Raw genomic sequence first — 13,515 nt, forward strand, 5'->3', positions numbered from 1 at the left:
ACTATGGCGCAAGCCATACTTCAGAAATCCTTTTAGTGCCAAGCAATAATCTACCGGTCCTCCTGACTGCAAAGACCCTGAGTACACTTATATATATATCTAATATACCAGAGCCATGAATACAACCGCATAGTCACCTTTTTTGTCAGTTGAACTACTGTATCTAAGTAACGTATCCATTCTAAAAGGATTAGGTACCCTAAATTTGGGAGCCTCAGTGGTGAGCCGCAAGAGACATAACTTTGGGGTTCAGATCTTAGCTTCCATCTAACCAAAGTTACAGTTCTTCTCTAAGGAAATTCAGAGTGATGTGGGCCGCATACAAATCAGGACTGTCATCTGCTCACTTAGGGGCTGATTTACTAACCCACGAATTCGAATCCGAATTGGAAAAATTCCGATTGGAAAACGAACATTTTGCGACTTTTTCGTATTTTTTGCGATTTTTTCGGCGCCTTTACGACTTTTCGGAAATTATCGCGACTTTTTTGTTACCAATACGATTTGCGCGGAAAAACACGAGTTTTTCGTAGCCATTCCGAAAGTTGCGATTTTTTCGTAGCGTTTAAAACTTAAAAGGCGCGACGTTTTGCACAAGTTTTAACACTACGAAAAAATCGAAACTTTTTGCGCAAGTTTTAACGCTACAAAAAAATTGCAACTTTCGGAATGGCTACAAAAAACTCGCGTTTTTCCGCAAAAATCGTATTGGTAACGAAAAAGTCGCGATAATTTTCCGAAAAAATCACAAAATACCAATCATTACGAAAAAAACGCAATCGGACGCATTCGGCCCGTTCGTGAGTAAGTAAATGGGCCCCTTAAAGTACCTCCCTGCGTTAGTGCTATACACATACTAACATAGAAGTTGAGGCTGAACAATGACACATATCCACTAAAATTCAGCCCTTCCAGAGGAAGGGAAATCATTCCACCCGGCTGCAGATTTCCTCAAAAGGAACCAAAGTGACCAGTCCTTGTATTAATATCAATAGCACTGTGTTTTATAACTAGGTAATAATTACCGTATCCAAAAATGCAATCCAGCCATCTTATGTATTTGCCTGTTCACCCAAATATAATAATAAAAGAAAATGCAATTGTAAGAAACATTACAAAATACATGTAATATTTTAAATGATTTTCCAGTCATTTGTAATTGCCACTTATATAGTATGTAACCCTGTCTTATTCTTTGTACAGTTTGTCCTGTATATATGTTCTACCATAGTCAGGACTTTTGCAGTAGTCAGTCTTCCTCCAGTTCCCATAACCCAATGCTTTAGAAGTTATGTCTCCTCGCAGGTCAGAACATCAAGGCATTATGGGAATTGCAGTCTTGGATGGAAAAGAGCTGATTATTGCTATTTGGTTTCAGTGTGTTCAGGATTAGTGCACAACAGAGAAAGGGACAGACAGATACTGTGATATCACTTTTACGGATAACTTTGAAACCAGTTAAGACAACCATAAACATTTTATTTGTATTTAAAGGGGACCGGTCACCTAGACATAAAAAGCTGTATAATAAAAGTGTATTTCAAATTAAACATGAAACCCAAATTCCTTTTTTTATTAACACATCCAAACCCATTATAAAGGCATTTAAAAATCCCAGCTGTCAATCATGTATTGCCTGCCCCGCCTCTATGACTTGGGCATAGAGGAGGGGCAGACAATTACATTTACTTTACATTTAGCACTCACTTTCATCCCTCCCTCCTAACCATCTAATTGTGTAGTCAGTGCATGGGCATGGGAATCAGGCCCCCGATTTTGGCACATAAACAAGATTTTTGGGGTGATACAAGGGTTTCCTTAATAACTGTTCACAACATGGTGCATGTCTACCTGCTGTGATTGTGTGATTCCATAACTGAAGGAAACTAGATTTATATTAGTTATATAGTGTAAGTAAAGTTTATTTTGCTTGACTAATACAATAGAAAATAATTTGGAATTTTTTCTTAGGGTGACAGGTCCCCTTTAAATACAAATATAAGATGCAATAAATCCAACGTCAATGATTATCCACACATGCAACCAACTATAGCCTGTTAGGGTAAAAAACAGCCAAATTCCATAATTAAACAGAAAGATGTTGTCCTGTGCGAATGTTCTATGCTTGCACATTGTTTGAATAAATCCTTCATGATAAGCAATAGGAAAGAGTCTATAGAAAGAGTGTAATTCACTCATGAAAATGATATGATCAGTCATTTTACGTCTTATAGTTCATTACAAACAGTAAAAAGCACTTCCACATATTGCATAGAACAGTTCATGCACAAACATAAAACATTTATCCAGGGTCCTCAGTCACCTCTCGCTGTGCATGTTTATATTTAAATTGTAAGATAACTATATAATATATTTTGCTTCCAGGAACTAGAATGCCTAATTTTAACTTTGGAACATCACAATGAGCCCTACTTCTTTCCAAATAAAATAGAGGTAGATTGGCCTCTGTGCTTACACGCCACCAAAAACATTGCAGTCAATTGCCAGTAATGGGTAACAATGAATGGGCCTCATTTACAAATGTGCTAGAAGCGAGAGCAAAATTGCACCCCTTATTGCTCATAAGGCATATATGTGCTTTGCATCTTGCACCAGAGTTCAGTGCTGATGGATGCAAGGCAACCTTGTACTTGGCTTCCTGCCATAGTGTAGGCATAATTCCTGCCATAGTGCACATAATAATTATATGCACATTAGGGGATGCTAGCCTACCCACTGTATCCGTAGAGGACAGCCTGGCCCTTGCGCTCCAGCTTCCCCCAGAGGGCAGGGTGCAAAGTGCAAAACATGCTGGCCTGCTCCTGTCCTGTTTTTGAACTTTGCACCCTACCCCAACATCTATAAATGAGTCCTAAATGTTTTGGGTGCCCTATGAATCCTAGGTAATAAAGGTGACATACTGTATAAAGTTATGCAGTTTCATTATTAGTACTTCAGTTGACTTCTACAGGTACTAAGAATATTATTCTGTTATAGACATCCAGATACAACCATAGTTATGTAATTATTAACCTTGAACTCTGCAGTGTTAGATAGGGGCCCACCCCTATGTGTAAAGCTGTCACATTATTTGGCCATCCGTAAGGGGTATGCTGTACACAGTGCCGGCAAGGCATGAAGGGAGTGCCATCGCCAAGTCAAGCATGTTGTGACCTTATCTGTATGCCAATAGCATGCCATTTGTGCCAATCCTGAAGGGCATTAGTAATGTCTATAATAATAATTCCCACTGCTACAGCACAGTGAGTGGCCAAATAACAAACACTTAATAACATCTGCCGGGATGAACTCTACAGTAAGTGAGCGGCCCTGCGTGCTGCTGCTTATAGATGGCCTGATTATTGACTACATTTCCATCATAGCTAGCTAATATATAGGAGCAAGGATTGCATTCTGGAGAACTACATTTTTTATTGTGGTTTAACTGTGTTATCTGAATTAATATGGTTAATAAATGAATCTGCTGTTGCTAAAGGTATGAATGGGACACAGAGCTTACAATCTGTTTTTTTTTCTGGTAATAGATAATCTTGGAAATAAAGTAACTTGAATAAGAGCCATAAAGAGATGGCAAAGGGACCAAACCAACCTTCTCTTAACCTTCCCTTACAGTGCAACCCTGAGACAAAATGCTTCAGCTGCTGATTATGCTAGAAGCTCTTATAGAGAAAAGCTTCCAGGCACTCAGGCTGAAGACATGAAAGCTTTAGTCTGAAGAGGCTCAGTGAGATGACTGATCATACACCCATCACTTTTATAGCTGAAAACCATTTTATGAGTAGTCTGAGTATATTCATCTGCAATGCTGGCCTTTTTGTTTGGAATTTATTTGTAATATATATTTGTGAGCTCTGATTTGTGAATGCTGCACAGTTGGACTTTATAACATACATTTAAAATATACACTGTCTCTGCCCTTTCATGTAGAAAGCTTATAATAAATACATACTACAAGGCAGTGCTCAGTGCTGCTAAATGTCATTATTTTGGGCATTTGACAAAAGAGAGTTAGCCCGCATAAAGTTACATCATTAAATAGTAACATGCTTATTTTCCATGAGAATGCTACATTAATCATAAGTAAAACACAGAGGGGCTGATTTATATCCATTTTTATCCATTTTCAGCAGGATTCGGACTCGAATGTTCAATATTTATTTATTAAACACAAAAAAACTGAAACACTTGAATATAGTGTAGAAGTCAATTGGAATTGTTTTTTGAATAAGTTTTCGAGAGTTTGTAGACCCACTGAAAAGTAGAATACAAATTTGATGAATCCGAGGTATTTTTTTTCATGGTTTAATTTGAGTTTTGTATATTGAATTTTTTAAATGAATAACTGAGTTTGGCACCATTTCAAGATTATTTGAATTGAAAAAAGACTCAAAAATTGATAAATCAGGGTATGAACACAGTTTTCCGCATAATTGTAACATCATTTTTGCCAATTCCTTATAACTGCTCAAAATTGCAATTGTGTTTAAATGCAAAATCTTGGATGTTTGTCATTTCTGGTGTTCGGCATTAAAATAATTTCTGTGCATGATTGTTTAAGGCCACAGTGGGAACTCCCTCACCTTTAAGTGGCAGTAGCACCAGGGTTCCCAGCGCCAATAAGCGCATTCTGACCAAGGCAGGGTGCATTGGCATGGAACCGTTTTGGACACAAGTACCAAGCATTTTTGTGCATCCACAACTGTCTTTATATTTCATTCTCCTGCCGTCAATTCTCAGTATCTTGGCCCTTCTAAATCACTAATTATTGCTTTACAATCCTACAGTCTTGGGAGATAGAAAAATGTGAATTGTTTCTATCTAAATACATATGAATATGTCTGTTAGTCAAACGATTGAGTTTTATATACTATCAATCATTTATTTCTAAATCTCTGGGGACCTGTATGTGCTGGTTTTGGTTTCTAAAGTAACAGAGTAGGTTGGGAAACAGCAGCATTAAAAGCTTGGAACTAAAATAATAACTCCCAATGTGAACATGTTATACTATACAGTTAATGACACATGTGGATTGATATCTTGGGCTTGAAATCTGTATGGTTTGAGTTTTACATTAACTATAAATCCAATTATAAGATCCTGCGAATCTCTCTGCTCTGGCAATTAGACCAGCTAAGCTTGAAATCAGCCAAATAAGTATTTGTGCAGTTAGCTGCATAACGTTACACATGATATTATCCAACATTTTAAGGTTTTTTTTTTTCCAGCCGGATGTGTAAGCTATGTGTTGGTTAGTACTTTCTCTGTCGAGGCACCTAACACCTAACTGATATTTTGGAAGTCTTATTGAATATATCCCTTGTAGTTGTTGCACTTCCCTTTATATTTAAAAGAAATTCTTGCCATGTTAGCGCAATGGTATGATCACCAAAAGTAACATGTTGGGGAAAATAGAGAAGACATGTGACTTAGAGACAACTCTCACATCTAAACACTAGGGAAGGAAAAAAATATATATATAATAATGATTGTGTCTGCTAATTTGAACTATAGCTTGTCACATCAGAGGACTCATTTATGTCAACAAGCACAGGGGGCAACTTGCGCTTTTCCCTGGAGTCAGTTGCACATAAAACCAACTTGCGTCAAAATGTACTTCTTGCACTTCCATATAGTTGTGATTGGTGCCGCTCAGTCCTTCTTGCTATTCCAAATCAGGCGCTTCTGCGGCTATTGACACCTGCGGCTATTGACCACCAGGTGGTAGTTCCAGAGTTGCCTCATCAATATGTGTAGAATCCTTATGCTGAAAGAAAAGGGCACAAATGTCATTTATATTATAAATCACTATACATCATGCCAGATAGGCTTAGAAAATATTTTGGGTAATTGCATCTGTTGCGTAGAAATGCATGCATAGTTGCTTCCATTTTAGCAAATCAGATGGAAATGCAGTAGGCGCAGCACAATTGTGCTAAGAGAATTGTCAATTTGAGTCTGTAATGACGCCGGAATCCTGGGTAAAGTTGGTGCATTGTGGGAGAAAAACATGGCAATTGCACTTTAATGGACAAGGAAAGGTTACAAATAAGTACAGCTCTAATAATTAGACGATACATGTAGATCTACTTACTCTTAAGGATTTTTTCTAGGGTTCTGTGGCTTATTCCGAGTAGTCATTTGATTTTTCAAATAGTTAAAAGCTGTTGTGTCAATTTTATCTATCTTCTTTTGCAGAAATCAGCTGATTTAGGGCACAAGCATGCACATTAAATCCTTTTCCCTGTTCTTTCTATGATGCTCTGGTCACGTGACCCAAGCGTCTTTAGTGAACTCTTTGCCCCTCCTGCCTAATCGCTGTGCCAATAAGATTTACACTTCTTTTCAGAGCATTACAGTAGCAACTCCCTGAACAGAGGCGAAGTTTTAAACCTCCTTCTCTCAATTTTGTTTACAGTGTCAGTGAGCCGAGGAGCGATCAGGTCTGTATGCGACAAATGTGCGTGTCTTCAGTGACGTCACAGGGTCAGCAGAGGGTTCATGCGCAGTAGCCTGGGATCGCTGAAGGGGAAGTGACAGGGTAGAAAAACATGGCAGCACCAAAGATTTAAGGGAGAAGGAAAGTCATTTTGGCATTTTACTGCCAATAGATTTGCCCCATTAGTGCCACCTAAAACACTTATCACATGCTTTTTTGCGTTAAAAAGCATGCGATAAATAAGTACCGATTCATCAAAGTAATTTTGCATGCGTTAAAAAGCATACTGCATGCAAAATGCAAACGCATTATCGCATTGTGTTAATTCTCGCATAGATATCATATTGATTCACAAACACATAATGAGCGTTAAATGCACTAAATATCGCATTAGCCTGTGCGTAAATTAACACCTACTTGGGGCAGGAGGTACTTAAAGAAAATTGCGGTTCGTGCGCTTTTGGCAACACAACATGGACTTTGCAGTGGGATTTTTTCAAGTATGTGTTAGAGTGATGCAGCCTCCAGTTTCAGGGAAATGGTAGTTTTCTGAAAGTAATGTTTACGTGCATTAAATTGTGCACTAATTTCACACGCGGCGAAATATATAGCGTGCAGTGGGAAATAACACACACGGCGGAAAATAACACAAGAAAAACGCTCATTGCGAGTTAAATAACGCAAAGAACATCACGTCTAAATTATAATGCCTGTCCTTTTAGTGAATCGTGCATTAAGTCGCAAAAAATAAGAAGTGATAACATTTTTAACGCATGCTATAAATAGCGATCGTTTTAACGCACTTAAGTGAATCGGCCCCTATATTTATTCTGCAGAAAACTTTATCATACCTGAGTAAAGACCTTTCTCTGACTGCAGCTGCCATTTTAGCTTGGTGTTCATAGCTTCCTGCTGCAGCTCTAGCAGTTAGTAGCTCAGATTACACATTCCTAAGGGAGGGGGGAGTGAGTTTTATGAATTCTTATGGGGGGGGGAGCAGGAGAGAAGCAGACTCTGGCCCCCGGAATGAAGGATTTTTCTAAAAGAGGTTGTCAGATACCCTAAGAACGTGTTTACAAAAAAGGAGACACGTAATCCTGTGTTTCTTTTGATAGAGGACTCAGTGCAGCGTTTCTGTGAGTGCTTATGGCTGTATTTACATCCTTTCTGATAAAGCTTACTTAGTTTTTACCTTTCCTTCTCCTTTCATTCACAGAAAACATTGCAGTAATACGATAACGGTAGCAATAATATAATTTCTAATGCAGGGGTTTAGATGGGGGGGCACTGAGGAACCTTTGGGAAATCTTAATTTTTTTTGGCTTTCGTTCTCCTTTAAAATTGCGCTTTGTTCACTGCAGTCAAAATTGTATTGTACTGTATAACAGGACTGTGCCTGATATAACAGGAATGCAGATTGGCCAATGGTCTTGTCAGTATACAGCATCCTGAAATCTCTGTAAATATTTTCTACTCTCCTTACTATTTGCACCTTCTTATTTTTGTATATCTATATACCTGGTTAATATAAAGCCTACATTTGAAAAGAAATGAATTTCAACTTAAACAATTCCCATTTTTAGGAGACCAGGAAAATATAGAAGGAATAATATTCAAACTGATACTGTTAATGTTATGTTTTAAGTGAAAAATAACAACAAAAACAAAACAGTTGCATGGTACGTGCCGGCAGTTGTACAAAGTGCTTGAATTATGCTTTCCTTTTACCTAAACTCCAAGCACAGCTGGCCTTTTTGTCCTTTAAATTACTGCTTATAAATATCTAATTAATTAAGAGCTGCTTTGCTAACATATTCCCTTTGATGGTTATTTAGCATTTTTGTAAAGTGCTTTGAAGGTTTTCCTTTGCTTGGAGTGCTTGAAGGTTACCGAAATGCATATTTATTTTAAAGCAGCAGTATAATATATTGCGTCAGTGGGTGTGACTGTGTCGTTGGTTTATTGTTACATATCTTCTACATGTTTGATCTGTTCTGTATACATGATGTTACCTCAGATCTGTTAGGAATGTTGCCCAGCAGCAATGTGCTATGTTGACATCAGGATGTCCCCTGTACTCCCCTAATGCTCCTGTTCTTTCATAACCATGGGCCCAAACTTGCCCATGTGTTTTTTTTGTTTTTTTTAAACGTACAACTTGCGCCAAAGGGCCATAACATGATAAAAGAATAACATTTGTAACAGCAAAGAAGGCAACATTAGTACATTATTCCACTGTACATTGAACTATGAAATACAAAATGCATGACATCCGTGTTCATTTGTTACCAATAAAAGACACAAGTTCCATTGTTTTCATTCTTGACTTATTTTTATTTTCCAACATTTCCCCCCTTCCAAATTTCTAATTACCCTTTCCATGGGCCATTGTCTATTTGTTGGCCCTCATTTCTCTTAAGAGAAATCCCCAAGCCTTTTTTGCACCAAGGACCAGTTTGAAGCAAGACAATTTTTCCAAGGACTGGAGGGCGCTACTAGTGCATAGTATATAATTTTATTACATATATAATGTTAATGTAATTATTTTATATTATGCACTTTATTTTTTGTTATTATTATTACATTATAAATTCTAATACAGCTAATCATAATGCAAAATCAGTGGGAGACCCGAGCTTGTGTCCCTGCAAGTATATGCACCCAGCCGCTTTGCTCTTCTTACTCCCACCTAAGTGGTGACATCCCCTGCTGGTTAGTATGGAGCTTTAAGTACTTTTGTCCTTGACGCAATCAGTAGAAAGCTTCTTGGGCTTCGCATAGCTGTGGCTGTGCAACACATCAGTGAGTTGGGATCGCAGGTGATTGGGACCAGAGGTGGCCCGGTTCAGACAGCCCATGGCCTGGCACTGGTTCCCGGCCCGGTGGTTGGGGACTCCTGCTCTAGCATGATTTAGATGTTTGATTATGTTCCAGTTGAACCATACTTTATTAAAGAGATCCAACAATCATGTTTTAGGGCCGTTAGATAATCCATTATGCTTACATATCTTATTCTATCTGGAAGTTCCTGTTCTGTAGGATTTACAATGTTTTGCAGTCCGTTACCTTACTGCTATTAGAATATGATTGGCCATCCATTGTGGTGGATTTTTCAGTCTTGGAAGCTTGTCTCACAAAATAAATGTTATCGGGTCTAGTTTAACAGTCACTATAGTCACCCTCTCCAGCCATTCCTTTACCATCTCCCAGAATCTGTTCAGCTTGTGGCACCCCCAGAGCATATACAATCCCTTCTGCTCTTCACATCTCCAGCACACTGGGGTATATGTATTGGGAAACGGCTTATGAAGCAATGATGGGGTGCAACCCATAAATACTTATTATTGTTTCCTTGATCATACAGATTTTTTTTACATGGGTACATAAACCAACGTGTCCTTATATACCAGCTGAATGGCTAACACAGTATTATATATTATATTTCAGTGCTAATATGTTGCAACTGGGCTTTAATGGAAGGTCGGCAAGTTAGATTTCCCTGTACACCTCTCGCTTGGCTGAACAATGATGTGTTAAAAAGGGACACAGAGATGTCCAAATGTAATTTAAAGGCCGTTACTCTGTACCATAATTATTCCTGGCACATTAGTGCTCTGCTTGGTGCATTGTACAAATAATGCTTATGTATTTCACCTGCAACATTTACTGCTACAGGAGCTCATTACTATGCATCAGATTGCTTTGTACAAATGATGTCCGTATTGTTTTGGAGTGTTTTTAATTAGTTTATTGAGCCTCTTGCTGCATTGTACTGTGTACCATATTTTTCAAATGTAGTTTCTGTATGTAAAGGACTCTCAGTGAGCTGTTTCATTAATGTTTCTGATTAATATTCTTTAAAACTAGGATAGAAGGTATTTCTCAGTATCGCTGAGACAAAACAAACAGCCTCTTGCTGATTTCCTTACATAGTAAAACATTAGTAACCTTTGCTGTGTTTTTTTTAGTTTTTGTCAATAAAATATGGAAATGGAACCTCTTTGGTAGGCCCTATAGATGGGGTTGCAGCCCTTTTGCTCATTTCATACCTGTCAGAGGGGGGGTATGTTTCAGAGAGGGCCGGTCCATGACATTGGAGTCCTGATGCAACTGGCTGTGGAGCCAAACATTATCAAGGCTGCACTGAACAGAACTAAGTAAGCATAGAAGGCTGGAGGTGGAGCTGGTGAAGCTGGAAAGAGGGCAGGAGTGGAGCACTAGTTGTTAAAAATTACATTTGTAAAACCGGCCTTGGCTGATATTTTACCGGCCAGGTGGTAACCCTACCTATGGAGCATGAGAATCACAGAGAGCTGGATGTCTTGTTTAATTCTTGTATACCAGTTTAAACAAAATATAGGATTCAGTTTGTGATTCCGATAAATCCTAGCACATTTTTTCCTTAGGGCTACATTTATTGAAATTTTGAAAGTCATGGGAAAAAGCACATTGTCATATCTTTCTGAACTCCAGTTTTATGAACTAAAAGTCGATTATTTGAACTTCAGCAGAGTTTCTTTTTCCAAACAAATTTTAATTGCAATTTTTTTTGCAGTAAGTTTATAAAGTCTCGAATCTGGAGATTAATAAATGAGCCTATGAGTGTTCAACAAGCCAAGATCTTGACAACTGAATGCAGCAAATTTTGAATATCTATTTGGTATTCATCTAAATCTTTTGTCTAGAATTTGGTATTCAGCCGAATATTATCGATTTTGTGCATCCCTACATTATTCCTCAGTTTCGAATATTTCCAAGGAACCAATCTTAAAAATATCAATAGAATAAAAAAAAGATGAACATGTCCGGCCCTTGTGTTGTTGGCAAGCCTATTTGTTGACTGATGTGAATATCACACATTTTGTATCCTTTTCAGCTTAATTTTTTGTATGTTCCAAACCTACAACAGGGAACATGATTACATTTAGTTCCCACTTAATATTCACAGACAATCGGATGACTGGCTGTAAGAGCAGGGCCTTTTGCTTTATACAATCTAGTGCTGTCTCTCTAGTGCTGTCTCTCTAGTGCTGTCTCTGGGCACCAAATGAGAAGATGAGTGTTTTGAGCAGTGCTTCTCGCTTTCTTTGAATCAGATCAGCTCATTAGCCGGGAGATAATGTAGAGGCAAAGTATGACTGTTAAAAGGTATTTCTTATTCACATGATAGAAAACCGTAATTATAAACGCTATGCAGTAGCTCTTCAAGGCAATTTTGAAATAGAAGATAGAAAGGAATAGGGTAAATTGTGGAGCTTAAAGTGGACTTGAAGAGCGTTGCTACCAAATGCTTGCCAATAGAGCACTATTCATACCAAATGGTATTGTTAGTGTTAGTGAAAGTGTTAACGTATACTGATAATGAGTGAAATTAGGATATGTTAGCTATATATAAATAAAGCATAATAATTTAAAGGAGAAGTATATCAGAAATGTAAGTATTTTTTTTTTGTTCATAGTTACATAGTTAAGTTAGGATCTGGGAACTAGCACTTATATTGCAGTGTCACCCCCTGTAACCTACAGCACTTATATTCTCCTATTTGTGTCTGTAAGTTACCCTCCCATTTAGATTGTAAGCTCTACGGGGCAGGGACCTCCATCCTCTTGTATCTTTAATTCTTAACTGTACCTTGTATTTATTGTTATACTTTGTATTTATGTTATTTTAATAACCCCCTGTTGTAGTAATCTATTCTACTGTGCAGCTCTGCGTACAAGTAGTATACATACATACAATTTTCATCAAGTTCAACCCTTCCAAACAAATCCCAGTGCACATATATACAAACACAAATCTATACATTTACATATAAAAACTATATATAAAACAAATATACCAACATCAATACTAACTGTAGATATTAGTATCACAATAGCCTTGGATACTATGCTTGTTCAAGAACTCATCCAGGCCCCTCTTATAGGCATTAACAGAATCTGCCATTACAACATCACTAGGAAGGGCATTCCCCAACCTCACTGTCCTCACTGTAAAAAAACACTTACGCTGCTTCAAAAAGCATCAGGTAGATTTTTGGGGCTCTACCTTTAGTGACACTTCCCATAGATCATTTATATAAATCATTGCTGAACAGGATTACCCTAAAGTTGTCGTTCTCTTGAATAGCCAAAGAAATGTAGTGTTATTTTTGCACGCTTAGTTTTTACCCCCCTACTGATTTAGGCAGTAATATGTACCAATTTTATTCTTCCAGACTGCAGAGGAAGGAGCAGCTACATCTATTTATGCATCAGTCGCTCCAGAGCTAGAAGGAATTGGAGGCTGTTATTTGTACAATGGACAAAAAACAAAATCTGCAGACATCTCATACAACGAGGATCTGCAAAGAAAACTATGGAATGAAAGCTGCAAGATGGTTGGAATTCCTGGTTCAGCATGAAGCTTTAAATGGGTTCCATCCTGTAGCCGCTGATTGTGTTCAATGCCTTCTAACCTTACTCTGCCCCTTGGAGTTCTCTCTAATGCACCTGAACAACAGGGGAGAATGAATTGTAGATCTGGGGGCACCACTGGGGGCAGATGCCTTGGAATACGTGTGTGGAAAAAATAAAATATATGACCAGCTTTGTAATATAATGTTTATCTGTGAAGAGTGAATAAAATACTTTCAGTCACAAATAATATTCTCTTTAGCATTTTATTGCCTGAAGGAAATGATCCCTTTTGACATTCTGGTGTGAATATTCATTTTCTACCTCCACTGTTGTTTCAGAAAGTCCATCGCTGAATTCATTATTACAGTTTGCTTTGGGTATATTACTATATTTATAATTCCAGTAAACACAATCATTTCATGCAGTCCCCAGTTTTATCTTTTGTTACGATGACAAGCAGCCTCTTATTTCCATGTTTTCTTCTATAGCTCAGTGTGGGAACGTATATCTTACATATACATAGAATGCATTTATAGAAAGGATATATAAAAGGGGACTGTTGAGCCATTTATCTTTTTGGAAAACAGATTTCACGTCATCTGTAGGTCCAAAATGATGATTAGATATAATACAGATAATAGAGATGTTCTGTAAGTATC

General features: G+C 37.8%; 1 protein-coding gene across 5 annotated transcripts in view; it reads left to right on the forward strand.

Annotated features, from left to right (window-relative positions):
• Positions 1–13,105, forward strand: part of dhrsx (dehydrogenase/reductase (SDR family) X-linked) — a 152,466-nt gene extending 139,361 nt beyond the window's left edge. For 3 of the 5 annotated variants that reach the window (XM_002933618.5, XM_004911740.4, XM_012957608.3), the window contains one exon: positions 12,676–13,105. In XM_002933618.5, coding sequence (XP_002933664.3) covers positions 12,676–12,861 — 186 coding nt within the window. In that variant the 3' untranslated portion in view covers positions 12,862–13,105. The remainder of the gene's footprint in view (positions 1–12,675) is intronic. The other 2 variants (XM_031896696.1, XM_018091465.2) reach the window with 1 other exon arrangement.
• The last annotated feature ends 410 nt before the right edge of the window (positions 13,106–13,515 follow it).

This window comes from Xenopus tropicalis, chromosome 2, assembly GCF_000004195.4.
Source record: "Xenopus tropicalis strain Nigerian chromosome 2, UCB_Xtro_10.0, whole genome shotgun sequence".
Taxonomy (NCBI): Eukaryota; Metazoa; Chordata; class Amphibia; order Anura; family Pipidae; genus Xenopus; species Xenopus tropicalis.